The sequence below is a fragment of the Puma concolor genome, chromosome A3 (assembly GCF_028749965.1).
Source record: "Puma concolor isolate L17-30 chromosome A3, mPumCon1.1.hap2, whole genome shotgun sequence".
Lineage (NCBI taxonomy): Eukaryota > Metazoa > Chordata > Mammalia > Carnivora > Felidae > Puma > Puma concolor.
The window spans coordinates 35,431,251-35,457,228 of NC_141669.1; the positions used below are offsets into that span (position 1 = coordinate 35,431,251).

At 40.2% G+C, this 25,978-nt stretch overlaps 1 protein-coding gene across 1 annotated transcript in view; it reads left to right on the top strand.

The window, feature by feature from the left end:
- The window catches only part of MTA3 (metastasis associated 1 family member 3), a 146,907-nt gene that overhangs the window by 101,687 nt on the left and 19,242 nt on the right, over positions 1-25,978 (top strand). The window contains exons 8-9 of the mRNA XM_086700470.1: positions 228-327; positions 21,070-21,258. Of these exons, the coding sequence (XP_086556596.1) occupies positions 228-327; positions 21,070-21,258 (289 nt within the window). The remainder of the gene's footprint in view (positions 1-227; positions 328-21,069; positions 21,259-25,978) is intronic.

Genomic DNA, 25,978 nt, shown 5'->3' on the forward strand with positions numbered 1-25,978 from the left:
TTCTTGGCCACCACTGTTCTCTACACAGGAAGAAACTGAGGCATCTTGTCCAAGGCGCCACACGCCCATTGCAGACAAGGCTGAGACACACTCAGACCTCAGCTCGCAGCCCCTGGATCCTTAGCACTGACTTTTACAATTTTCACGCACTACCCAAATGTGTTTTTTTAAGTATAAAAAAATAATGTTGCCTTAATTTTTCTTCTTTGTTTTTGTGGATTATTCAGTGCTGTTGGGACGTTTGCTCGAGCCCTTGATTGCAGCAGTTCTGTGAGGCAGCCTAGTTTGCATATGAGCGCAGCTGCAGCTTCTCGAGACATCACCCTGGTAAGATGCTTTTTGAAATTTAGGGGTTATTATTCCCTCTGCTACTTTAATTTTAAAGCCAGTATAGCAGTGTTATGGATGGGAGAGCTTTCTGTTGAAAGAGCTTTCTGGCTCTTAGCCCTGCTGACTGCTAGGTTGATTTGACTTGGCTGATTGGTTAACTGGGGGTAGAGTGTCTCATCCTAAGTCACCGCTTATGTTTGTGAGCTGCGACGAATATGAATGGCTGCTGATGGAATAGGTGTGAAACAATAAAAAAATATTCTGGGGAAAACATTCTGACCCATCTCGTTTCACTTGTATGCTTTTTTCCTCATATTCTATCTATGTACTTAAATCGTTACGTATCAAATATAGTGCTTTACAGTTTTTAATGTGAGAAGGAACTCTTTTTTTTCTCTAAACGTTTATTTTTGAGAGGAAGTATGAGTGGGAGAGGGGCAGAAAGAGAAGGGGACAGAAGACCCAAAGCAGGCTGTGTGCTGACAGCAGAGAGCCCAGTGTGGGGCTCAAACCCATGAACCACGAGATCATCACCTGAACCTAAGTCGGATGCTTAACCGACTGAGCCACCCAGGCGCCCCAGATGTTTGCCGATTGAAGTTACTTTCTGTATATGATTGCCACAGCCTTTTGAGACAAGCATGATAACGTGCTCATTTTACAGATGAGAAAAGTGAGTTTTGGTGAGGTTATTTGACCGATATTCATTACACGTAATAAAAGTTTCAGTTTTGTTTTTTTCATAATACCATATCTCTTCACAGCTGCTTTATTATAAATAATGTAGATCTTCTTGCCTCTGCAGCTATTTATTTAATGCTGGATACACCATAACTCATGACACTATGTTATCCATCCTGTCTCTTTTGAATACTAGTTTCTAGTTATTCTCTCTTTTTTTTTAATTTAATTTTTTATTTTTTAAAATTTACTTCCAAATTAGCATATAGTGCAACAATGATTTCAGGAGTAGATTCCTTAGTGCTCCTTACCCATTTAGCCCATCCCCCCTCCCACAATCCCTCCCGTAACCCTCAGTTTGTTCTCCATATTTCTGAGTCTCTTCTGTTTTGTCCCCCTCCCTGTTTGTATATTATTTTTGTTTCCCTTCCCTTATGTTCATCTGTTTTGTCTCTTAAAGTCCTCATAGGAGTGAAGTCATGATTTTTGTTTTTCTCTGACTAATTTCACTTAGCATAATACCCTCCAGTTCCATCCACGTAGTTGCAAATGGCAAGATTTCATTCTTTTTGATTGCCGAGTGATACTCCATTGAATATATATACCACATCTCCTTTATCCATTCATCCATCGACAGACACTTGGGCTCTTTCTGTACTTTGGCTATTGTTGATAGTGCTGCTATAAACATGGGGGTGCATGTGTCCCTTCGAAACAACACACCTGTATCCCTTGGATAAATGCCTAGTAGTGCAATTGCTGGGTCGTAGGGTAGTTCTATGTTTAGTATTTGGAGGAATCTCCATACTGTTTTCCAGAGTGGCTGCACCAGCTTGCATTCCCATCTAGGTATTCTCTTTAAAGTCATTACTGTGGGGGTGCCTGCGTGGCTTAGTCAGTTAAGTGTCCGACTCTTGATTTTGGGTTAGGTCATGATCTCATGGTTTGTGAGTTTGAGCTCACATCCAGTCTCTCTCTACCCCTCCCCCGCTTGCGCTCTCTCGCTCTCTCTCTCTCTCTCTCTCTCTTACTCTCTCATTCTGTCTCAAAATAAACCAAAAAAAGGGGCACTTGGGTGGCTCAATCAGTTAAGTGTCCAACTTCAGCTCAGGTCATGATCTCACAGTTCATGAGTTTGAGACCCGTGTCGGGCTCTGTGCTGACAGCTCAGAGCCTGGAGCCTGCTTCAGATTCTGTGTCTCCCTCTCTCTCTCTGTCCCTCCCTCACTCACACTCTGTCTCCCTCTGTCTCTCAAAAAATGAATAAATGTTACAAATAAACTAAAAAAAAGAAGTCATTACTATGCTCTGCTGATGATGACTACAAATGCAGTCTTGCCCAGAGTATGCAGAAAAACGTGAGCAATAATTTTTTTCCTGTTAAATTTATCAGAGTTTTATAGTGTAAAGAAATACATTTTCCAATCATGTTTTCCTTTCACCTCTTCAGGCCATAATCACTGCCAAATAAAATACATCAAAAAGTGCTGGAATTTCTCTCCCCAAAATATATCCAAAATCTGACCACTCTTTTCTGTCTCAGGTACTTCAATGCTAATCCAAATCTTGTTACTTAGGATACCGGCACTCAGTACCTCATGACAGGTTTCCTCAAGTCCACTCCTAAAAGTCTCAATTTTGTTGTTGTTGTTGTTGTTTTTAATTTTTTTTTAACGTTTATTTATTTTTGAGACAGAGACAGAGCATGAATGGAGGAGGGTCAGCGAGAGGGAGACACAGAATCCGAAACAGGCTCCAGGCTCTGAGTGGTCAGCACAGAGCCCAATGCGGGGCTCGAACTCATGGACCACGAGATCATGACCTGAGCTGAAGTCGGAGGCTTAACCGACTGAGCCACCCAGGCGCTCCCTTTTTAAAAATTTTTTAATGTTTATTTTTGAGAGAGAGACAGGCAGACAGAGTGTGAGCAGGGGAGAGGCAGAGAGAAAGATTCCGAATCAGAAGCAGGCTCCAGGCTGTCGGCACAGAGAGACCCATGTGGGGCTCCAACTCACAAACTGTGAGATCATGACCTGAGCTGAAGTTGACACCCAACCGACTGAGCCACCCAGGTGCCCCTCAATTTTGTTTTCTGATGGAGTGGAATACAGTGAGAGGTTTTACTACTTTCTCATTACGTTCCAGTTTGAAATGCTTTCAACGAAATACTGCAGTAATGTAAAAACTCATGCAGAATTCACATCAAATTTGTTTCTTACAGTGCTTTCTTACAGTATAGATAATGGTGAAAGCATGAACAGTCCGTAGCCATCATGGAGCACCTCTCTTTATGCTTTCTTCGAGACTAGAATGTTGTTCATAGAAGCAAGTTCTGTTCTCCATTGGTACATTAATGTTTTCTATAAAAGTTTCAGGGTTTCAAAATAGGTTTATATTTTGGTTGTTTAGAGGTTGTACTTTACCAAAGATGTGAGAGTACAAGTGTCACATTTGTAAAAACCTTCAGAATCCTGTCAACAGATATTTATGCGAACCAAAGTAATGTGGAATCTAATCACCACCTGTATATTTTTCCACATTCAAGATTTTTCTCCCAATTATAAAATTAGTGTATGCTTATTATGAAAAATTGCAAAATTTAGTACAGCAGCAGGCAAAAAAAAAAAAAAAAAAAAGTCTTGTACTCATTATCCAGAGTGGAATATTCTTACCATTTCGTAATATTTCCTTTCAGCCACTCTTCGTGTATTATGAACAGTAATACCCGCAAATTACAGAACGGTACGGAGGATAATGTATTGAGCCACCCAAAACAAATGTTAGTGTTTTAGTTCTTTGGATTAAAAAAAATCTCAACAATTATAATTTCTAATACTCTCTCCCTAGTCCTATTCTGCGTCCTCTATCTGTACCTCTAATGCCCATCACCCTTGCCTCCTGTCAAGAGGCAGCCACTATGACAGATTTGCTGTGTGTCTAGTTTTTCTGGTTCCACTATGTACTTGTGTGTCTGAAAACAACATAAAGTTTGTTTTGCATGTGTTTCAATTTACTCTGTGACATTTTGCTCTTTGCCTCTTACTGCTCTCTAGCCATGTTAATAAACACATACCTAGTTCACTCATTTTATTTTATTTTATTTTATTTTATTTTATTTTATTATTTTTTTTTTTTTTAAGTTTATTTATTTTTGACAGAGACAGAGTACAAGTATGAGCTGGGGAGGGGCAGAGAGAGTGAGAGAGACACAGAATCCAAAGCAGGCTCCAGGCTCTGAGCTGTCAGCACACAGCCTGACTCGGGGCTTGAACTCACGAACTGTGAGATCATGACCTGGGCCGAAGTCAGACTCTTAACCGACTGAACCACCCAGGTGCCCCTAATTTTTTTTTTTTTTTTTACCCCTAGTTCACTCATTTTAACCACTGGGTAGTATTTGTAGTACTCCTTCATAGAATACTACACCACATTACTTATGTATTCTCTTTCCGATGAACATTTGGACTCCTTCAAAACATTTTTCATTTGCTACTACCCATAATGCTGCATTGAAAATCCCAACACATACCCTTTGTGAGTGTGTATGTGAACTCTCTGGCATAACTAGAATGGGAATAGTTATTCATAGTGATTCATAGGGCACTGATCACTTTGGATTTGCCCAAACACAGCCAACTTATTCTACACAAGGCAAAAATAAATTTATGTATTTATTTTTAAAATGTGTGTTTATTTTGAGAGAGACAGAGTGTGTGTGTGCGCGCGCACTAGCATGTGATGGAGAGGGGCAGAGAGAAGGGAGAGAGAGAATCCCAAGCAGGCTCTGCCCTGTTAAGGCAGAACCCTATGCAGGGCTCGATCTCACAAACCGTGAGATCATGACCTGAGCCGAATTCAACAGTCAGACACAACCGACTGAGCCACCCAGGTGCCCTGGTAGAAATTTATAATCCCACAAGCAGTCAATGAGTGTTTTCCTGTCCTCATCCATTTTCTTACATTGGCTTCAACATTGGGTATTTTCAGACTAAGATTTTTACTAACCTGATGCTTCCCTCATTTTAATTTGTATTTCTTAATAAGGTTAAGCAGGTTTTCTTGTTTATTGACTCTTTGTGGTTTTTCTTTGTATTTTAGATTCATATCCTTTGTCCATTCTTCACTTGTGTCATTGTTTTTTTCTAACAGTTTAAAAATAGTATTCATATTCATGATTATAAATATATCTGGAGTTTATTTTTGAGACTTGAATGAGGTATAGGAGTCTTTTTTTCCATATGGAAAATAGTCATCTCAATACCTTTTATTGAATTTCTTGTCCTCATGATTTTGTAATCCTTCCTTCCTCTTTTTTCAAGGTTTTAGATATGCTTAGGCTTGCTTCTGGATTTGTTATCTCTTCTCCTCTGTTTTGTTGATCTGTCCCTGCACAAGTACCACATTATAAAAAGCTGATAAGTCCCACATGAACGTTTTTTTTTCTTTTTCTTTTTTTTTAATGTTTATTCTTGAGAGAGAGAGAGCACAAGTGGGGAAGGGGCAGAGAGACAGGGAGACACAGAATTTGAAGCAGGCTCCAGGCTCCAAACTGTCAGCACAGAGCCCAACATGGGGCTCGAACTCACGAATCGTGAGATCATGACCTGAGCCAAAGTTGGATGCTCAACTGGCTGAGCCACCCAGGTGCCCCCATGTGAACTTTTTTTTAACACATAGTGGAAGTCATTTAAATCAGAGTTTTGTACTTTGCCTCCCCCACCACATATTCCCTAACAATATAAAATAAATACTTTTTCATATCATCATGAGAATCTGGAAAGTTTTTTTTTTTTTTTTTTCCAACGTTTATTTATTTTTGGGACAGAGAGAGACAGAGCATGAACGGGGGAGGGGCAGAGAGAGAGGGAGACACAGAATCGGAAACAGGCTCCAGGCTCTGAGCCATCAGCCCAGAGCCTGACGCGGGGCTCGAACTCACGGACCGCGAGATCGTGACCTGGCTGAAGTCGGACACTTAACCGACTGCGCCACCCAGGCGCCCCAGTTTTTTTTTTTTTTTAATGTTGTGTGATTGTGCCTTGTATAGATATACTGTTACTTACATAGCTACTCTCTTATGGTTTAACACTCATCTTCTGAGATAATGCTTCCCAGATTATAACTGGGGATGCTCACCCTATTGTAGTGCAGCAGATTCCCTCCACCCTCTGAGGAGTGACAAGGGAGAACCTGTTCTTGAGATGGTACAGAGCTCTTTGATAGTTGGGGCTGATTTGCCTGAAGATAGGTGTGAACAGGTGAAGAGCAGGTATGTGAGCTTTTGCTTCGGGCTGCAGCAACTCTCTGCTTCCCACTGGTGGTGACTGGTGGGACAGCGGGTGAATTTCTTTTGGAAGAAGGCAGAGTCTTTATTTTATTTTAAATGTTTATTTATTTTTGAGAGACTGAGCACGAGCTCAGGAGGAGCAGAGAGAGAAAGAGGGAGACAGAATCCGAAGCAGGCTCCAGGCTCTGAGCTGTCAGCACAAAGCCCGATGTGGGGCTCAAACTCCTGAACTGTGAGATCATGACCTGAGCCAAAGTCAAATACTTAACCAGCTGAGCCACCCAGGTGCCCCCTAAGAGGGCAGAGTTTTTAAAGATTCGGTATTTATTTCTGTCAGTGAAGGCGGGTTATAAAAGAAGCATTTTAAAGAGAACACAACCTATGTACCTTAATTAGTTTAAACATCATTTTGTGTTTATCTTTTGCAGCACTTGCCTACATGTTCCTTCTGGCTGGATGCTTTCACACCCTCCAATGTTTGCATTTCTTCTGTTTTTTTTCTTTTAGTATTCAGCACTTAGGAAGACACTTTGTGTTATATCTACCATCTTAAATTGTTTACTACTATAATTGTTGCTTCTTTTTATTTTAGAGAGAGAAAGAGAGTGCGGGAGTGGGCGAGAGAGGCAGAGGGAGAAAGAGAATATTAAGCAGGCTCTGTGCTTAGCGTGGAGCCCGATGTGATGTGGGGCTCGATCCCACAACCCTGGTATCAGACCTGAGCTGAAATCCAGAGTCAGACGCTTAACCAACTGAGCCACCCAGCCACCCCTGTAATTGTTACTTTTTAAAGCAGAAGTGTACTCAGAGGCTCAGGGAATTGTGTTTGTCATGTTTGTACAGCTGGTTTCAGTTTCAGAGACAGGATTTGGATCTGTTCTTGACTCCTACCTGAGATTCTCTCTCCCAGATTACATCTTTTTTGTTTCACTCTCCTTAAAATGGCTTGGGTTTAAAAATCATTGTTATTGTTTGCATCGGATTAGGCAGCGCTGAAGATCTGGTCTTCTGTCTGCAACATTGAAATGCTTTGGTTTCCTGCTCTAACGGACGCTAGGTTCAGCTGTACTTGGACTCTTTCTATATGTTGCTCTTGTGTCTAGATTACTTTCAGTGCCATGAAATTGGTATCTTTCAGAAGTCACAAAAGCAGGAGGAAATTGATGCACTTTGTGATTTCAGATGCCATGTCCTGCACCTTTAGTCCTCTTTGCCTCGTAGCTTCATGCCTTCCTCTTTGATGTTAACATATAAAATCCTGGGGCACCTGTATGGAAATGAGTGGGAGTGGTTAAAAGTTGATTACTTGTACATTGATAATGTGAGTTTTGCAGATTATTTTCCAAAAATCATGAGAAGCTGGTAAGTTGTTTTGTACCATGAAATGAAAATTAGATTTAATTTTTTTTTTTAACGTTTATTTATTTTTGAGACAGAGACAGAGCATGAACGGGGGAGGGTCAGAGAGAGAGGGAGACACAGAATCTGAAACAGGCTCCAGGCTCTGAGTGGTCAGCACAGAGCCCGACGCGGGGCTCGAACTCACAGACCGTGAGATCATGACCCGAGCCGAAGTCGGCCGCTTTACCGACTGAGCCACCCAGGCGCCCCGAAAATTAGATTTAAAAAAATAAATGAAAATTAGATTCATCATTCAGTTGAATTTGGAGAATCAGGTTCTTATTTTTCTTTCAGTGTTTTCAGACCTATACAGATGTGGTTAGTACCTTTCTCCATCAGATGACCAGACTTTCTCTGAAGACTTCTTACTGCAGAGAGGGCACGGTTACAGAACTGTGGGAACTCCAGTGGTCTCTCCTAGGTGATTTTCACTGTGGCTTTTCCTGTAAGGGACTGCAGCTGACTGTCAGCATTCTTAATCTGAAGTATCTGTTTATCCTAGACTCCACATGCTACTTGTCAAATCACCAGTAATGTTTTGGGAGCAGGTAATTAAGATGCCTGCACATTGCTAGGTCTGACTTCCTTATTTTGAGACCTGTTACAATCTTAGCTAGACTGAATTTCAAACAGTGCTAGTCTAAGAAACATGATAAGATTTATAATTGTTACAACACTTAAGTTGTCATGGAGGCTTCCTAGATTTCACCCTCATTTCATTAAGATGTAAAGTGTCCTTTGTACAATATGCAAAGAAAAAAACAATTTACAACCTACATTGACCTCCCTTCGCCCCATTGTGGAAACAAAATTCTTTAGAACACAGTAAACCCCGAAGTGGTCTGTAGGTAGTTGGTGGAGGGCCAGGCCTGTTACGGGGCGGAGGGTGCCATGTGCATTGGTAGGGAGCTATCGCCAGAGCATAGCCTCAGTCTCGGAAAACAGGTAATTAAAGAAGTGCTAGATTTCTCTTTTCCTTGAACTCTGAGGACTAAAGCAAGTTGGAGGAAAAGATCTGAGAAAAAGAGTTTTTTGAGTTGTTTGGGGGCCTCAAAAATCTTCCAGGAGAGATCATATTAGAGATAATGGTGAAGTAACTTCCATAAAGATTCATATTTAATTTCTGACAGACTCAGTACTAGAAACAGGATTTTTGATGCTGAGTCTGGTTCTGAGAAAGGTCAGGCTGTGTTGATTTCCTAGGGAGAAGACTGCATTCTGGAATATCTCTAATTCTATCTGATCTTTTTAAAATGCAATTTTTATTTTGCTGTCTCCTATCTTACATCCTTTTACTGGCCTTTTTTTTTTTTTTTTTTTTTCTTTTTTCCTTTTTTCTCAACGTTTATTTATTTTTGGGACAGAGAGAGACAGAGCATGAACGGGGGAGGGGCAGAGAGAGAGGGAGACACAGAATCGGAAACAGGCTCCAGGCTCTGAGCCATCAGCCCAGAGCCCGACGCGGGGCTCGAACTCACGGACCGCGAGATCGTGACCTGGCCGAAGTCGGACGCTTAACCGACTGCACCACCCAGGCGCCCCTTACTGGCCTTTAATTGCTTTCAGGATAAAAACCCAGATCCTTAAAAGAGTCAAAAAAAACTGTGGGGGTTTGCCTGGCCAGTCTGTCCTGTCCTGTACCCCAGCCTTTCCTCTATGTCTTCTGGGCCCCAGCCAGCCTTCCTTTGATTCTGTGGTCTGTCTCCTGCCACAGGACCTTTGCAACTTTAGTTCCCTTTGGTTGGATGCTCTCACAGCCCCATGTAATTAACTCTTATTTATTTATTTATTTACTTATTTATATATTTATTTATTTATTTTTAAGGGTTTAAAAAAAAAATGTTTGTTTACTTTTGAGAGAGAAACAGAGACAGAGTGTGAGCAGGGGAGGGGCAGAGAAAGAGGGAGACACAGAATCTGAAAAGGCTCCAGGCTCTGAGCTGTCAGCACAGAGCCTGATGTGGCATTTGAACTCATGGACCACAAAATCATGACCTGAATGGAAGTTGGACGTTTAACCAATTGAGCCACCTAGGCTCCCCAAATTTATTTATTTATTTTGAAAGAGAGAGAGAGAGAGAGAGAGAGAGAGAGAGAGAGAGAGAACTAACTAGTGGGGGAGGGGCAGAGAGAGAGGGAGAGAGAGAGAATCCTGAGCAGGCTCTGCCCTGACAGTGTAGAGCCCAGTGCTGGGCTCGAACCCACAAAAGGTGAGATCGTGACCTGATCCAAAACCAAGAGTTGGCCACTTAAACAACTGAGCCACCCAGGTGCCCCACCACCTAATTGACTCTTAATCTGTTTTCAAATTGTGTCTAATCTATCCATCTAGGGCAGGTTACTCTTGTGGTGTGCTCATGGAGAGAGACACAACAACATTCCTCCATGTTAATTATTTGTAATTAAACTCTTGTTTTTGTGATTATTTCATTAACGTGTATCTCTCTCTTCTTCCCCTTCCCTACATATCAGCTTGTAGTATTCATCAATATAGTGACCATACCTGTTTTTCCTCACTGTTGAATTCCCAGTACCAAGCATAGTTCCTGGGATATATTTACTAGGTGTTCAGTAAATCTCTGAGAATGAATAAATTAGTTTCTCTCTCTGGGACATAAGACAATAGGTTCTTATTAAAATAGGTCATTGGAGTATGTTATTTCTATTAAAATGTTATCTAGCATGTTAATAGGTCTTTTTTGAATGCATCTCATCACTACAAGTGATATATATTTGAAAATAATTTCATTGTGTCACCAGAGCTGAACACACACGGTCTAAAGACCAGGAGTTACAGAAAGTTTCTGGCACTGGACATACTTGTTTAAAAACTGTGGTAAAATATACACAACATAAAAATTTGCCATTTTAGCCATTTTTAAGCATATTGTTCTCTCGCATTAAGTATTCACACTCTTGTGCAGCCATCACCAGGATGTTTTCGTCTTCCCGAACTGAAACTCTGTACTCATTAAATAACAACTCCCTATTCCCCAGCCCTTAGCAACCACCGTTCTAATTTCTGTTGCTGTGATTTTGACTACTCTTGGTACTTCATTGGAGGGGGACGACACGGTATTCGCCCTTCTGTGACGTGCTGATTTCACTTAGCATAATGTCTTCAGGTTCATCCATATTGTCCTATGTGTCATCGTTTCCTTCCTTTTCAAGGCTGCGTAGTATTTTATTGTACACATATACCACATTGTGTTTATTCAATAGAAACTTAGGTTCCTTCTACGTTTTGGCTATCATGAATAATACTGCTATGAACATGGGTGTACAAGTGGATATACTTTTATGATTCTCTGGGTTGTTTTTTTTCCCCCTGGACCTATAGCTTATGATCCATTTAGTCTTCTACAAGTTATGTAGCCTTCCCGTGCCTGAGTTTCCTCATCCACAATGGGAATAATACTGTGAAACCTATCTGTACTGCTTCAGGGGGTTATCTGTTGACAAGAAGAGGGTATACAGGCATAACTACAAATTGCCGATGTACCTGTCCCAAGAATATAGAATTTGATGGAACTGCAGTGGGTCCCCAGACCACACCTCATTGTTGTTTTTCCTGGGTCCCTGGGTTTTCTGAGGGCATAAAACTCTCCGTGAAATTGACCGCCCAGGTTGTGTAGAAGACAAGTGATTTATTGCTATGCTACAAATCTTTTTGAGCTTCCCTCAACATTCCAGAAGAAATTACGTTTGACAGTTTTTGTGCCTTCGTTTAAGTTAATATTCACAAACACGGGGCTTTGCTGGCACTTGAGACTCTAGCCACACAGGAAGAGAGAGTATGTGATGTCTCTGTGTCCTGAACAAGATCTCTGCCACCCTCTTCCCAGCCTCTGGAAAAGTCTGTCTCTGAGTTACCATGTGGCATCAACTTGAGGATTAAACAAGGTGGTACTTGTAAATCATTTAGAACAGCATGTGGCACAGTGTTGAGAGCTTGGTAATATTGTTTGTTGAGATGGTGATAACAATGATATATTTTCCCCCCAATCTTGTTGAATCTCATTTACTTTCTTCTGATTTTATATCATTATTGGTTTTCTGAAAGGGCTTTTATCATGCCATATTTACTGTCATTGTAGTAGGTTATCAAATTTGAATATGGTCACTAGGTTACGAGTGACCATACATTTTAATACAATTGTTACAAGGAGTTCATTATATGATATAAAGATCTTCCCCTTAAGGGTGCCTCGATGGCTCAGTCGGTTAAGCATCCAACTTCGTCTCAGGTCATGATCTGGTTCAAGTTCAAGTCCCACATCAGGCTTTGGGCTGATGCAGGCCTGGAGCCTACTTAAGATTCTGTGTCTCCTTCTCTCTCTCTGCTCCTTCCCCTGCTTGTGCTCTGTCTCTTTCTCTCTCAAAAATAAACTTTAAAAAAATAATAAAGATCTTCCCCTTAAAACAAGCTATAATTTTTACAATAAAATTTTTTTCAAGAAAAACTTAGAAAAAGTAAGTAACTTATTTTCTTGAAAATAGAAAGTTGACTTAACCAACAGTAATTTTATTCTTCAGATATTAACTCTTTGTAAAATTGCTAGCCATTAATCCTGCATTTCATTCTCTTCATTTGTGAGTCCTGTTGAAATTACGTATTTCATTTAGGGCATTGAGGGTACTGGGAATTTGAGGATAGATTGCAATTCATGGTCATTACAGCATTTAAAGGAATTGTAGTCTGCAGAATATATAAATCTTCAGATTAAAATTTTAGGTTTATCAGCTTACGTTAGAAATCTACTCTTCAAAATGAGTGTAAAATTGATGAACTGAGAATTCATGTAATTTTTTTAAAACACGATTTCTTGGGGCACCTGGGTGGCGCAGTCGGTTAAGCGTCTGACTTCAGCCAGGTCACGATCTCGCGGTCCGTGAGTTCGAGCCCCGCGTCAGGCTCTGGGCTGATGGCTCAGAGCCTGGAGCCTGTTTCCGATTCTGTGTCTCCCTCTCTCTCTGCCCCTCCCCCGTTCATGCTCTCTCTCTGTCCCAAAAATAAATAAACGTTGAAAAAAAAAAAAAATTTAAAACACGATTTCTTAAAATTTAAGAGTACTGTCCATGTTCTCAAGGCTATAAATTAGAATTAAAACTAATAAGACTACCACTGCAGTAAATCATATGAAACATGAAATTTTTCTTCCTTCTAAGTATATCACTGAGGCAGGAAATGAATGTTACTGTAGCACTGTTATCTAATCTAGAGGCTTTAGTGAGATTTTCTAGTTGTTCCAGTTATGTTCATTATAACAAAAGAAAAAAATTTTTTTCTGGTTTAAGATCCCCTTGAAAATCATTTATTGCATTTAGTTGTATCATTTTAATTTCTTTCAGTCCAGAACAGTTCCTCATTCTTTCTGTCTTTCATGACATGGCATTTTCAAAGTACAGGCCATTTATTTTGTAGAACATGCCTTAGTTTGGGTTGTGGTTATAATTTGATTTATAATTAAAATAAGTTTTTATTTTACTTAAGTCCACTTTGGTCAGTTAAGTCAGGAGAATTTCCATTTCACCCTAATTTTTCAAATTTATCAACATAAGTGTTCGGAGTATTCTTTAAGTAGAATGAACTGGTAAGTCTCCAGTTGTAAGTAGCTTTTCATTGTTATTGTTTATGTATGTCATTTCCCATTTTTTTTTTGACAGTTTTGCCAGATATTTCTTTTTTTTTTTATTACCTAAAAGAGTGAGATTTTAATTGAGTTGATTTTTTTGTTTTTTTTTTTAATTAATTTTTTTTAATGTTTATTTTTGACACAGAGAGAGAGGGAGCCACAGAATCTGAAGCAGACTCCAGGCTCTGAGCTGTTAGCACAGAGCCTGACATGGGGCTCGAACTCACAGACCACGAGATCATGACCTGAGCCAAAGTCAGACGCTGAACCAACTGAGCCACTCAGGCTCCCCTTTTTAAAAAAAAATTTTTTTTTAATGTTTATTTTTGAGAGAGACAGAGACAGAATGCAAGTGGGTTGGGGCAGAGAGAGAGGGAGGCACAGAATCCCAAGCAGGCTCCAGGCTCCGATATGTCAGCACAGAGCCCGACGCGGGGCTCGAACCCACGAACTGTGAGATCATGACCTGAGCCGAAGTCGGACACTCAACCGACTGAGCCACCCAGGCACCCCTGTATGTTTTTTTTAATTATTATTATTATATGTTTTCTATTTAGGTTTTTTTTTTTTTTTCCTGTTTATTTTCCTCCTTCTACTTATCTTAGGCTTTACTCTGATATTCCTGATCCAGCTTTTTTTTTTTTTTTTTCTTTTTTTTTGGCGGTGGGAGGCGGGGGGTTGTGTGTGTGGGAGAGAGACAGAATGAGAGAATATGAATCTTAAGCAGGTTCCATGCCCAGTTGGGAGCTTGACGTGGGGTTCAGTCTCCCGACTCTGAGATCATGACCTGAGCCAAAATTAAGAGTGAGACGCTTAACCAACTGAGCCTCTCAGGCACCCCTCCCATTCCAGCTTTTTAAGACTGATTTTTTAGCCCATCAACTTTGTCTAGTTTTACATCATCAATATTTACGATTATAAATGTACCTCTGTATGTCCTAAAGTTTGATATGTAGTATTTTCATTATCATTTGGTTCTAAGTATTTCCTAATTTACTTTATAATTTTGCATTTAATTGTGAGTTAATTTCCAAGGAAAGGAGGTTCATAAGTTTATCTTAATTGCCTTGGGGGTTGTGGTCAGAGAAACATACGCCAATTCTTTTACTATATTTGTGATTTCCTTTAGGGCCTGCAACATAATCCTCCCCAGCATTTTGCTCCATGGGTCTTACTTTTACCATGGCCTAATGCAAAGGAAGCTTTCTGTTTTTGTCTGTTCTGTCTAGAAAATGCATCAAGGTAAAGGTTAAGTCATTGTGGAAGCTCACGTGTCATACATATTCTTCCTGAATTATTTTAGTCTCCCCTTGCTTGCATTGGTTGTTCTTCAGTGTCCTCACATAGATGTTTTACAGTAAACTCTTGGTTTGTGAGCATAATTCATCCAAAGCACTTGTATATCAAAATGAATTTCCCTATAAGAAATAATGGAGGGGCGCCTGGGTGGCGCAGTCGGTTGAGCGTCCGACTTCAGCCAGGTCACGATCTCGCGGTCCGTGAGTTTGAGCCCCGCGTCGGGCTCTGGGCTGACAGCTCAGAGCCTGGAGCCTGTTTCCGATTCTGTGTCTCCCTCTCTCTCTGCCCCTCCCCCGTTCATGCTCTGTCTCTCTCTGTCCCAAAAATAAATAAACGTTGAAAAAAAATTTTTTTTTAAAGAAATAATGGAAACTCAGATGATTCATTCCACAACCCCAAAATATTCATATAAAAATGATTACACTGCTGTAATCATTACAAAATTATAAAGAAAAGATAAAATATAAAGAAGAATAAACAAATTAGCCTATACTTACCTTTGAAAACCTTCGTGGCTGATGAGGAAGACGAGAGGGGAGGTTATTATGTAGGACGACTTTCACTATCACTAACGGATGTTGACTGCAGTACAGTATGAATACTCTCTTGTCATATACTGTATTTAATGTGACTGGCAATAAGGCAGCAGAGGAAAGGGCCTATATCTGCAGGCGGCCTGACCTAGAATGAAGCATGGCATTGCTAAGCTTACTCTTGGATGGAAAAGCAAAGGACTGTCCATAGGTGCTTTGAAGTGACAAAAAATACACTGTTGCCAGCTGTGGGCACCTTCCAGTGTTCTGAAAAATCACTGGTTTCTGCCAAACACCATGGCCTGAGACCCAAGCATCCAAGCATGGGAGACAACCATCCACAATCCTGCAGAGAGAGAGACAGAGTGAGAGAGAGAGAGAGGGAAGAAAGAACCATTGGCTCAGTTGTGATCGTGTGACATTCAGCATCATGTACTACTCATTTTGCAAGACATGTTCATTGATCAAGTTAAAATTTATTAGAAATGTTTTCTTGTCTTGCAGAACACACGTAGAACCAGTTACTCACAATCTAAGGTTTTACTGTATTTGTCTGATTTGTGTCTAGAATCAGAGCCGGGGGGAAGAATTTTCAGTTCTGCTCATGCAAAGGACATTTAGGGCCATGGGGTTACAGTGGCTTACTAGCCCTGTAGCTTTCCTGTGATAATCAAAAGGTCTGAGTACACATGAGGACATGACTCAGGGTGTCTTGGAGATTGATTTGAGTGAATGACAACTAAGTCTTAACAAATTTGATGATGAATGAGGGATTTTGTTTTGAATACTGTGCATTGAAGCAAAACTTGAGAATGCATGGCATACTTCTCTTTTACATATATATAAAATGTTTTGCCTTGATCATGGTTTGTGGTTTACTCCTGAGAGTTTATATTCACCTTCTGCTTGGGAAAAACCATATGCTCATTAATTCTGAAGTAGATTTAGTGTTCTGAATGCTATAATTTGTGCTGGAGGTACACATGCAAAGTTTTTGTAACATTCTGACCAAATCAATAGTTAGGATTGAATATGTATATATATCAGTTAGCTGTTGTCAAAATAATGCTACATGTTACATGCTGGGTTTCTGAGAAACAGGCTAAGATAGAGATTTGTATGTAGGAAATTTATTAGGAATCAAAACCTGTGGGGGGTGCCTGGTGGCTCAGTTGGTTAAACGTCCAACTTTGGCTCAGGTCATGATCTCCTGTTTCGTGAGTTCGAGCCCCACGTCGGACTCTGTGCTGACAGCTCAGAGCCTAGGGTCTGCTTCAGATTCTGTGTCTCCCTCTCCCTCTGCCCCTCCCCTGTTCGTCCTTTCTTTCTCTCTCTCTCTCTGTCTCTCTCTCTCTCTCTCTCTCTCTCAAAAATAAACATTAAAAAATTTAAGAAAAAAAAAAAACTGTGGAAGAGGAGGGATGGAGGCAGGATTGAACAGGGGAAGAAAGTAGGCTATGATACCCGAAGCCTCCGCTGACTCCACGGGACACTTCAAAGAGTTGTCCCAAATCCGGGTGACAGGCTGAGCCTGTATACTCCTGCATCATCGGATAAAGGCTGTGCCAGGAAAAGGGCATGATCTTGGGTGACGATTCTTTCTTGAATTGAAATCATTCCAAAGGTGACAGCTGAGGGTGTCTGCTGATAGCACATCTAGCACGGAGTGAGTAAGTTCTTTACTCTCAGAAGGAAAAACACAGTATCTGTTACACTGCCTAGTATTTCAGTGGCTTATAACAACAAGCATTAATTTCTTATATACTCCTTTGCAGATTGTCTAGGATTCTGCTGAACTAGACTGGGCCAATTTAGGTGCCAAACTACAGTGTGAGTCCAGATCTGCTCCATGTGTATCTCCTCCTCTGGTGACAAAAGCCAGTAGCTCAAGAGGGCAAACCTAGATATGCAAACACATGCCAGGGCTCTGTTCTGTCACGTATCTTGAACATCTTATCTACCAGTCAGGTCACGTGGCCAGGCTCCACATCAGTGGAGTGGAAGACTCCTCTTCTGTGAAGGCCCAGGGGAGGGAGTGAATATTTGCTGAATAATAATCCAGTCTACCGTTGTGTGATTGTACTTAATGAGCGAAGGATGAGAATTTCACTGCCAAGCTTTCATTGTCAGTCTTTCTCCGAAAATACTTCTGTTTGTCATCTCCATCTGTTATGAATGAGATGAAATATGACAACACCTTCACCACTATTTGGCAGAGAGAACAGCTTGTGCTGAGTTCTTATGATTTTTTAAATTTAGATTTGAATGGATCTTGTGTGTATCTGTATCTCTATTGAAGACATGGTATCTTTGTAAAGTATTTATCTGGAGGGAAGACTTTCTGTTGTTTTACATTTACTCCTTAAATTCTTTGTGTTACTTTAAATTGAGGCGTATACACAGTAAAGTGTATTCAGTACACTCAGGTGCATCATTTGCAAACTTGTGTATATGTATACATTCATGTAATCGACCACCCAGATCTAGGTAAAGAACTTTACCAGAATCCCAAAAGATTCCCTCATGCCTCTTCCCAGTCAATGATTGCCCCCTCCTTCTGAGGGAATCATTATTCTGACTTCTCTCACCACTGATTGTTACTTTTCTTTTGTTCATATAAACGGAATCTTCCAGTGTGTTCTCTTACATGTCTAGCTCTTGGAATTGTTGTTATCTTACTGATAAACCGTAAGTCAGATGTCAGACTCCTATGTCTTGTGTTAGCCTATTTCTGAGAGTCTTCACTTGATGTTGTCTGTTATGTTATAGAAGGTAGATTCTGTGTTTTGCTTACAGCTTTTTAGCGTGATGTTGAACTCCGTAAAAGTCCATTCAGAAGGAGCCTCCTATGTGTGTCAGAAAGATGGAGTTAATATGGACTTCTAGCCCATAATGTGGTCCTCTGGTTTCCTTTATGAATTTGGTCATCAATTTAAATAAAATTATTCCCTGGGAATTCCATAGTGCATACGTCTGATGGGATGTAGATTTTTTTCTACACATACTGATCATGACAGCGCTCTCCTCTGGGCTGCGTTTCAAAGTGGACTCTGGGGGTTTCATAGCCTCCATTTGCCTATAAGTTGGACCCATTCTTTCCACTTGATTTGTGACAGTGCAGGGGTTAGTCTTCCGAAAGCCATTGCTGACTTCGGTGTCCAGTAACACACACTCCGTGAGGAACAGAACCATTAAAACAATCTGTTCGCTTCAGATTTGGGTCATAATCACTTATAACGCCTGTGATGTTACTTTGGTTCTTTGAAACTCTATGAGATAATAGCCTATCGTCATTTGTAAAAGTGCCTGTAAGAGAAGCCTTTTCATCACCTCGCATGAACAAAAGACCGAAGATCCTTTTATGCTTTGAGTGGCTGCTATAATATCAGCTGAGAAACACTCATTTAGTCTTGTGACTTTGGGTTTCAGAGCACCTGTTAATTATAAGAACTACTACCTCTTGAGGAATGTCAGCAGCAAAGTTAATTTGTATAATTATTGATTTTGAATACCATTTAATCTTCAGTTTTGTTATCCATTGTAAATTTAGTTTCAAAAATAACTGTTTATAGTAATATATTAGTGATTGAAGGGATCCCTGCATGCTATTGAACTGTGCTTTCATTTTTGTAGATCAGTTATCTAGGAACTAAATAATTTCAGGAATGATGTAAACTTGTTCAACAGTGCACAGTACAGTGAAACTGATGAGTCTGTCAAGTGAGAAGTTTAGCTAGAAAAGTGGGGTTTCGTTGATTATGAAGTTTGCAGAGCACAGGCAAAGAGTAAAGATCCAAAGATCAAAAATTCTAACATTTTTGTAACCGTTGTTGTGGAAAGGTGAGAAGAAATTCACTTAAAAATTGAAGTTATTCCATGATTGTGACACATACAGCAAAAGACTATACGTGATCAGTGGTCCTAGCTGTGATTATGACTAAGGAACAGATAATGAGATTCCTCCTTGCTTTTGTTTTGTGGAATCCAGTGATTTATTTAAGAGAGATGTTAATCCTTATTAAAGCAGTTAGTTACTGTACCTTAAACATGTCTGTATGTCCTGAATCCCACCTTTAGTTCTGTCAACAAATTCATATTCAGTGTCTTAATGTATCACAGTATAAATAGGTCTTTTTAATGCATACTGTAGCCAGTGATTTTTTCTCTTTAATAGGTGTTTGTTGATATTTGAGTTTATTTTATACTCCTGTATGAGTAGTAGGGAACTCACCAGCTAAATTTTAAGAGACATGTTGCCACATGGATGTGATACTATCCCCATTTGTGAAAATTTTAATATCGGTAGATACTGTGTACAAGGTGCGGGACTTGGCTTTCATATGGTAGAAAGTTAAAAAAAAAATTTTTTTTTAATGTTTAGTTTTGAGAGAGAGAGAGAGAGAGAGCGTGAGTGGGCGTAAGGGGCAGAGAGAGGGGGAGACACAGAATCCGAAGCAGGCTGCAGTCTCTGAGCTGTCAGCGCAGAGCCAGATGTGGGGCTTGAACTCACGAACAGTGAGATCATGACCTGAGCCAAAGTCGGACGCTCAACCGACTGAGCCACCCAGGTGCCCCCATATGTTAGAAAGTTTAAATAGAACTAGTCCTCACTTGGTAAGGATTTGGTCACCTTGCCGACCAATTCTGGGCCACACCTACATGCTTATCCAGACACAGCAGAGCCAGTCACCCTGTTCTGCAGTTTTCCTTCCACATATACAAATGTGCGTATATGTTATGAATGAATTTCTGGTTCTCCAGTAGAAATACCATCACAGGCTTTTCAAACTTTAAAGTTTTGGAACCTAAGTTTCTTCACAGCTTCTGATGGGAAGAAGAATGTGTTTTAAATAAGCCAGACCCAAGGTACTTTTGCAAAAAAACAGGTATATTATCCTAATCTATCTTTTCCTCGCTTCAAATTACTCTTTATATCATTCTCTCCTGAAATATGTAGGAAATCCATGCCAGCCTAGCTGATTCAAGCAAGCCTAGTCATCTGTTTTTGGTCTTAGAAGATCTCAACCAGTTACTGTTTTTACATGGATATGTGTTTTGTTTTGTTTGTGTAACATGGATGTGTAGTTCTGTTTTGTCACCCTGATTCTCAATTCCATTGTTTTCTGTAACTCTCGTTCTTAGTGCATCATTGTCTTAATCCAACCTGGGAATATTTTTTCTCTGTCTGATATATAATCTATTATTCCCTTGTCAAGGAAGGCTGTGACAACCCTATATAATAGGTGAAGTGATTCTGGCACTTTTAACTGAAAGGATGGTGAAACTTACTGGCTTTTTAGTTAATACCTGTGCCTGGAGGCCCTGGATTTTCATGGTTAGGTTACTGTAACAAATGAATGCAGTTTTTTAAATACACACCTTATAAATCAACATTTTCTTAAATCAGTAAATGACATTTTAAATAGGTAATCTGTTTTTTAAATTTTTTCTTAATTTTGTTACTTAAAAAATAAACCTAAAAAACCTAAAAAAAAAATAAACCTTATTAAAAAATAAACCTTTGTCGGGGCGCCTGGGTGGCGCAGTCGGTTAAGCGTCCGACTTCAGCCAGGTCACGATCTCGCGCTCCATGAGTTCGAGCCCCGCGTCGGGCTCTGGGCTGATGGCTCAGAGCCTGGAGCCTGTTTCCAATTCTGTGTCTCCCTCTCTCTCTGCCCCTCCCCCGTTCATGCTCTGTCTCTCTCTGTCCCAAAAATAAATAAATGTTGAAAAAAAAAATTAAAAAAAAAAATAAATAAAATAAACCTTTGTTACTTAAAAAATATACCTAAGTATATTAGTGTTAATTCAGTGCATCATGCATTTTAGTATTCCTGTTCTTAAATAATCTGGCAAGTTTGCACTTCTGACTGATCTTTTCTCTCCATTTTGTTTTCTTTAGTTTCATGCTATGGATACATTGTATAGGCACAGCTATGATTTAAGCAGTGCAATTAGTGTCTTAGTACCACTTGGAGGGCCTGTTTTATGCAGAGATGAAATGGAAGAGTGGTCAGCTTCTGAAGCTAGTTTATTTGAAGAGGCACTGGAAAAATATGGCAAAGACTTCAATGACATACGTCAAGACTTTGTAAGTAGAAAACTGCACATAAAATGTTGGATGTGAATATTTTATCTTTGTTAAAAAGCTGGTAAACCTTAAAGTATTCATTTAGCAAGCTTGCAACGTAGTAATGTTTATCTACTCAACATAGAATGAAGGCTAGTCTTACAGAGAGAGAAATTGACATTCGTTCTGGGAAGCAATTATAAGACCTGGTATCAGGAGGCTCTGAGTTCCAAGTTTAAAATATGGATGGCTTTTCTAACCATTTGCACAAAATATTTCTGAGGTCTGCTTTAAGTTTGTTGCTCTCCTTTGGACCTTCTATATTTTTCTAGATATCTTACTAATTGTTGAGCCTGAGTTTGATGTGGCCCTTTAATATGGAAACAACCTGTAGCAAGCAGTATGGAAAATTTGCTTTATGGGTTTTCTGTCCTTGACTCCTCTTAATGATACATAGTTTCTTACTTGCATTTTAAATACTAGATAATCTTGTCTACTTTTATGTACTTCCTTTTGTCCTTGTATGTATGGAATTGCTCTCTTTAATTAAGCTTTTAATCTCTTTGAAATGGAGAAATTTCTATTTGAGAAGTCCATTGATAACTTCCTAGGACAATTATCCTTTCTAGATTATCCAGTTCGTTGGTGTATAATTGTGAATAGCAGTCTCTTATATTCCTTCTTATTTCTGCAGTATCAGGTGCAACGTCTCCTCTGATTCTCCTTTCTGATTTTATTTATTTCAGTCTTCTCTTTTTTTTTTTAGACTCGTTAAAATTTGTCAGTTTGGTTTTATCTTTCCAAAAAAGGAACTCTTAGTTTCATTGATCTTTTGTTTTTCTAGTTTATACTTCATTTATTTCTGCTTTGACCTTTATTGTTTCCTTCCTTCTACTGACTAGATATACTCTTTTTCCTTCATTTTTCTTCTTTTCACTCTGACTGGATAATTTCTGATGACCTGTTTTTGAGTTCACAGATGTTCATTATTGATGTTCCACATTACATTTCTCATTGTATTCTTCAGTTTTAGAACTTGTGTTTGTTTTAGGATTTCTTTCTCTCTGTTGAACTTATTTCGTGTATTGTTTTCCTGGTATTGGGGTCTATCTCCTGATTTCAGTTCTATCTGTATTTTCCTGTAGCTCACTGAGCTTCCTTAAAACCATGATTTTGAAATTATTATCAGGAAATCATAGCTCTCCATTTCTTTGGGGTCAGTTGCTGGAAAATTACTGTTTCTTTGGTGATGTCATGCTTCCTTAACTTCATATTTCTTATAGCTTTGTGCTGATGTTTGTGCATTTGATTGATCAGTCACCTCTACCAGACTTTACAGACTGGTTTTAGTGGGGAGGGAGAGACCTTCGCCTGCTGTGGATACAAGGGTGTGGGAAGCTTGTGTATGATGGTTCCAGCTCTTGGGAAGGCCCATCAGCATAGTGTACATTCAATTCCATCTGCTGAGGTCAGTTGTCAGTTAAGATTTCAGGGGTCCTTGGGGCGCCTGAGTGGCTCAGTCAGTTGAGCGTCCGACTTCAGCTCAGGTCATGATCTCACAGTGCGTGAGTTTGAGCCCCGTGTTGGGCTCTGTGCTGACAGCTCAGAGCCTGGAGACTGCTTCGGATTCTGTGTCTCCCTCTCTCTCTGACCCTCCCCCGTTCATGCTCTGTCTCTCTCTCAAAAATAAATAAAACATTAAAAAAAAAAAAAAAGATTTCAGGGGTCCTCAATGGCCCATTCTCTGGGTGTCTGCAGTGGCAGTGAAGGCCGCTGGGGATCTCCTGATCTCTTTCTCCCCCGTGGGGTGTGTCATTGCCGAAGGGATCCCTCTTGGCAGTGGATACCTTTGCCATGGCAGTGGTGTCTGGATCAGCTTGGGTCAGAACCAGGAGCGGAGCATGTATGCTCCCAGAGTGACAGCAGCCGGGGGTCTGGTGTGCTGGCTAGCCTGCAGTGTCAGTGACCGAGAGGTGAACACATGCAGAACCACCATGGAACCAAGGTCTGAAGTGTGGGTGCATGTGGAGCGGCCAGAGTTCTGGGGTCCCAGATATGCACAGGGTTGGAGATGGGAGCTGGCAGCCCTGTTCCTGGGGTGGGGACACAGCAGCATCTGGGAGGGGTGGAGCAGCATCTCCCTCCCTAGGAGGTCAGTATCTGTTGGTTACCTCAGTGGCAGAAGCCATCAGTTTCCTCTGCAGAGTAGGCTGCTGGAGTCCACGCCAACAAATACTACAGAGTCCTCAGCTGTGCACATGGCAGGGAGTCTGCTGCTGTCATGAAGGCTGTTGAGGTCCTCGAGATCCTCAGTGGCAGTGGCTGCCAGGCTCCTCTGCAGAGCGGGCCACTGCGGACCACACTGGCACCCGCTTACACTGATAGCCTTTACCCTTCTTCTTTGTTTTTAGCCGGTTCCAGGTGTCTCAGCTAAGCCTACCTCCCTGGTGATCCTTTTTGTGTGGTTATTCTTCATCTTTTGCGCCACTGTGTTGCCATAGCTTCTTATTTGACTCTGATCCTCCCAGGGCTGTTTTCATTGTCCATAGCTGTGGGATACAAAGACAGATATCTCCTGTCATAGAATGTTATAAAGTGGTTATTGTTCTAAAGTGGTTCATAATTTCATATTATCCTTCGAAGATCTGTGGGATGGATCTGTAGTGATGCCCCCTCACATTCCTGATACTGGTAGTTTTCCTAATCAGTCCAGCAAGGACTTAATCGATGTTTTTGACCTTTGCAAAGAACCAGTTTTTTGCTTGCTTGATTTTTGTTGTTGTTTGTTTGTTTGTTTGTTTCATTAACTTCCGCTTTTATGTTTGTCATTTCCTTTCTTCAGCTTGCTTTGTGCTGAAGTGCTTTGTCTTTTCCTAGTATCTTTTTAAGGTTGAAACTTTTCTTGTAATCATTTGTTGAGAGTGTACTTAGCTGACAGTGATTTTAGCCTTATCTTAAAATTGTCTTCCTGTCCTCTTTAACAAAAATGTTATTCTTTTTCTTTTTTTTTTTTTATGTTTGTTTATTTTTGAGAGAGAGAGAGAGAGACTGAGTGTGAGCAGGAGAGGGGCAGAGAGAGAGAGGGAGACACAGAATCCAAAGCAGGCTCCAGGCTCTGAGCTATCAGCGGAGCCCGACGTGGGGCTCAAACTCAAAAACTGTGAAATCATGACCTGAGCCAAAGTCGAATGCTTAACCGACTGAGCCACCCAGGCACCCCAAAAATGGTATTCTTTGTAGAATTCATTTTTTTTCTTTTTCTCTTTCAGTGCTCTAAAGGTGTATCTCTATCTGGCTTACATAGTTTCTGATGAGAAGTTCTTATGTATGTGAATGTTTCTTTTTCTTTGTGCTCAAGATTTTGTCTTTACCTTCAGTTTGGGGTTTTGTTTGTTTCTTTGTTAGTTTGTTTGTTTAATAGCAGTTTTATTACTACAATGCACCTGGGTATATTTTTCTTTGTAATTATTTTAATGAATGTCTGAGAACTAAAGTTTACTGTTTGTGTATTAGTTTGTATAGTTTATAATTTAGATTGATCTATTTTTCAGTGCACTAATTTTCTCTGCCATGTCCAGTATACTGATAAACTTCTTAAAGGAATTCTTCAAATATGTTAGCATATTTTGCTAACATTTATGTTTTCTTTTTTATGCTTTTCTCTGTTTAAATCCCTATCTATTCATGTGTGCTGTCTTACCTTTTTAACCCAATCCTTTAATATATTAATCTAATCTGTAGTTGGACCAGGTTTGGATTTGGTTGTTGTTCTGTTTACCTTCAGGGTACTGCTGTATTGGAAGGCCTAACCAAAAATTTCATGTGCTGCCTTGATATCTTTGAGCCTCACTGGGCCACAAAAACTTCACTGTGAGTTCCACTCCTTTTGCCAAATATATCCTTCACCAGCAGGAAAGACTTCCCACCTGCCCAGTTCTAGCTCCCCCGCAGCCTTCAACCTCATGGGTTTCACTTCCCTGCTAGCCTGCAGAATTACTGAGACAGGCCAGTCACATCTTCCCCTGGGAACTCTTTCCAGAACCAGGGCACACCTCACCCTCTTGTTACACAGAACCTCACTTCCACAGCCCCTAGTGACTCGCTGTGGCCCTACATGGTGTCATCTTCCCCTGGGCTGTGAGTATCTGTGACTAATAAACCAGTCAGACTCCTCTGTTTTGTCTTCAGTGTCGTGTGTTGTACGTCCTGGCCGTCTGATACTGTTTTGAGGGGCAGGTTCCTCCCCTCACTGAAGCAATAAATAGGAGGTGATCTGAACATTCACAGACATCAAATTCTTACCTATGGTTAATGTGGGGCCTGGAATGTGGGAGGGTTTCTTCAGTGCTCCTGTGTCAACATCAGCAGGCCCAACTACTACAGGGCCTGTCTCCACGTTTTGATAAGTTGTGTTTTCATTTTCATTGCATCAGTATTTTTTGTTTTTCTTTCTGATTTTCTTCTTTAGCTCATGGATTATTTAGAGGTAAGTTCCACGTATTTGCATCTTTTTCACATATTTTTGTTACTGAAGTCTAGTTTAATTCTGTTGTGATCAGAAAACTTTGTAAAAAAAAGTTTGTAAACTTTGTAAAAAAAATCAAATTTTACATTTTTGAGATGTGATTCTCATCCTGTATATGGTCTTACTATGGTGAATGTTCCATGTGCTCTTGAAAAGAAGAGATATTTTGCTATTTGGTGGAATGTTCTATAAATGCTACTTAGGTCAGATTTATTG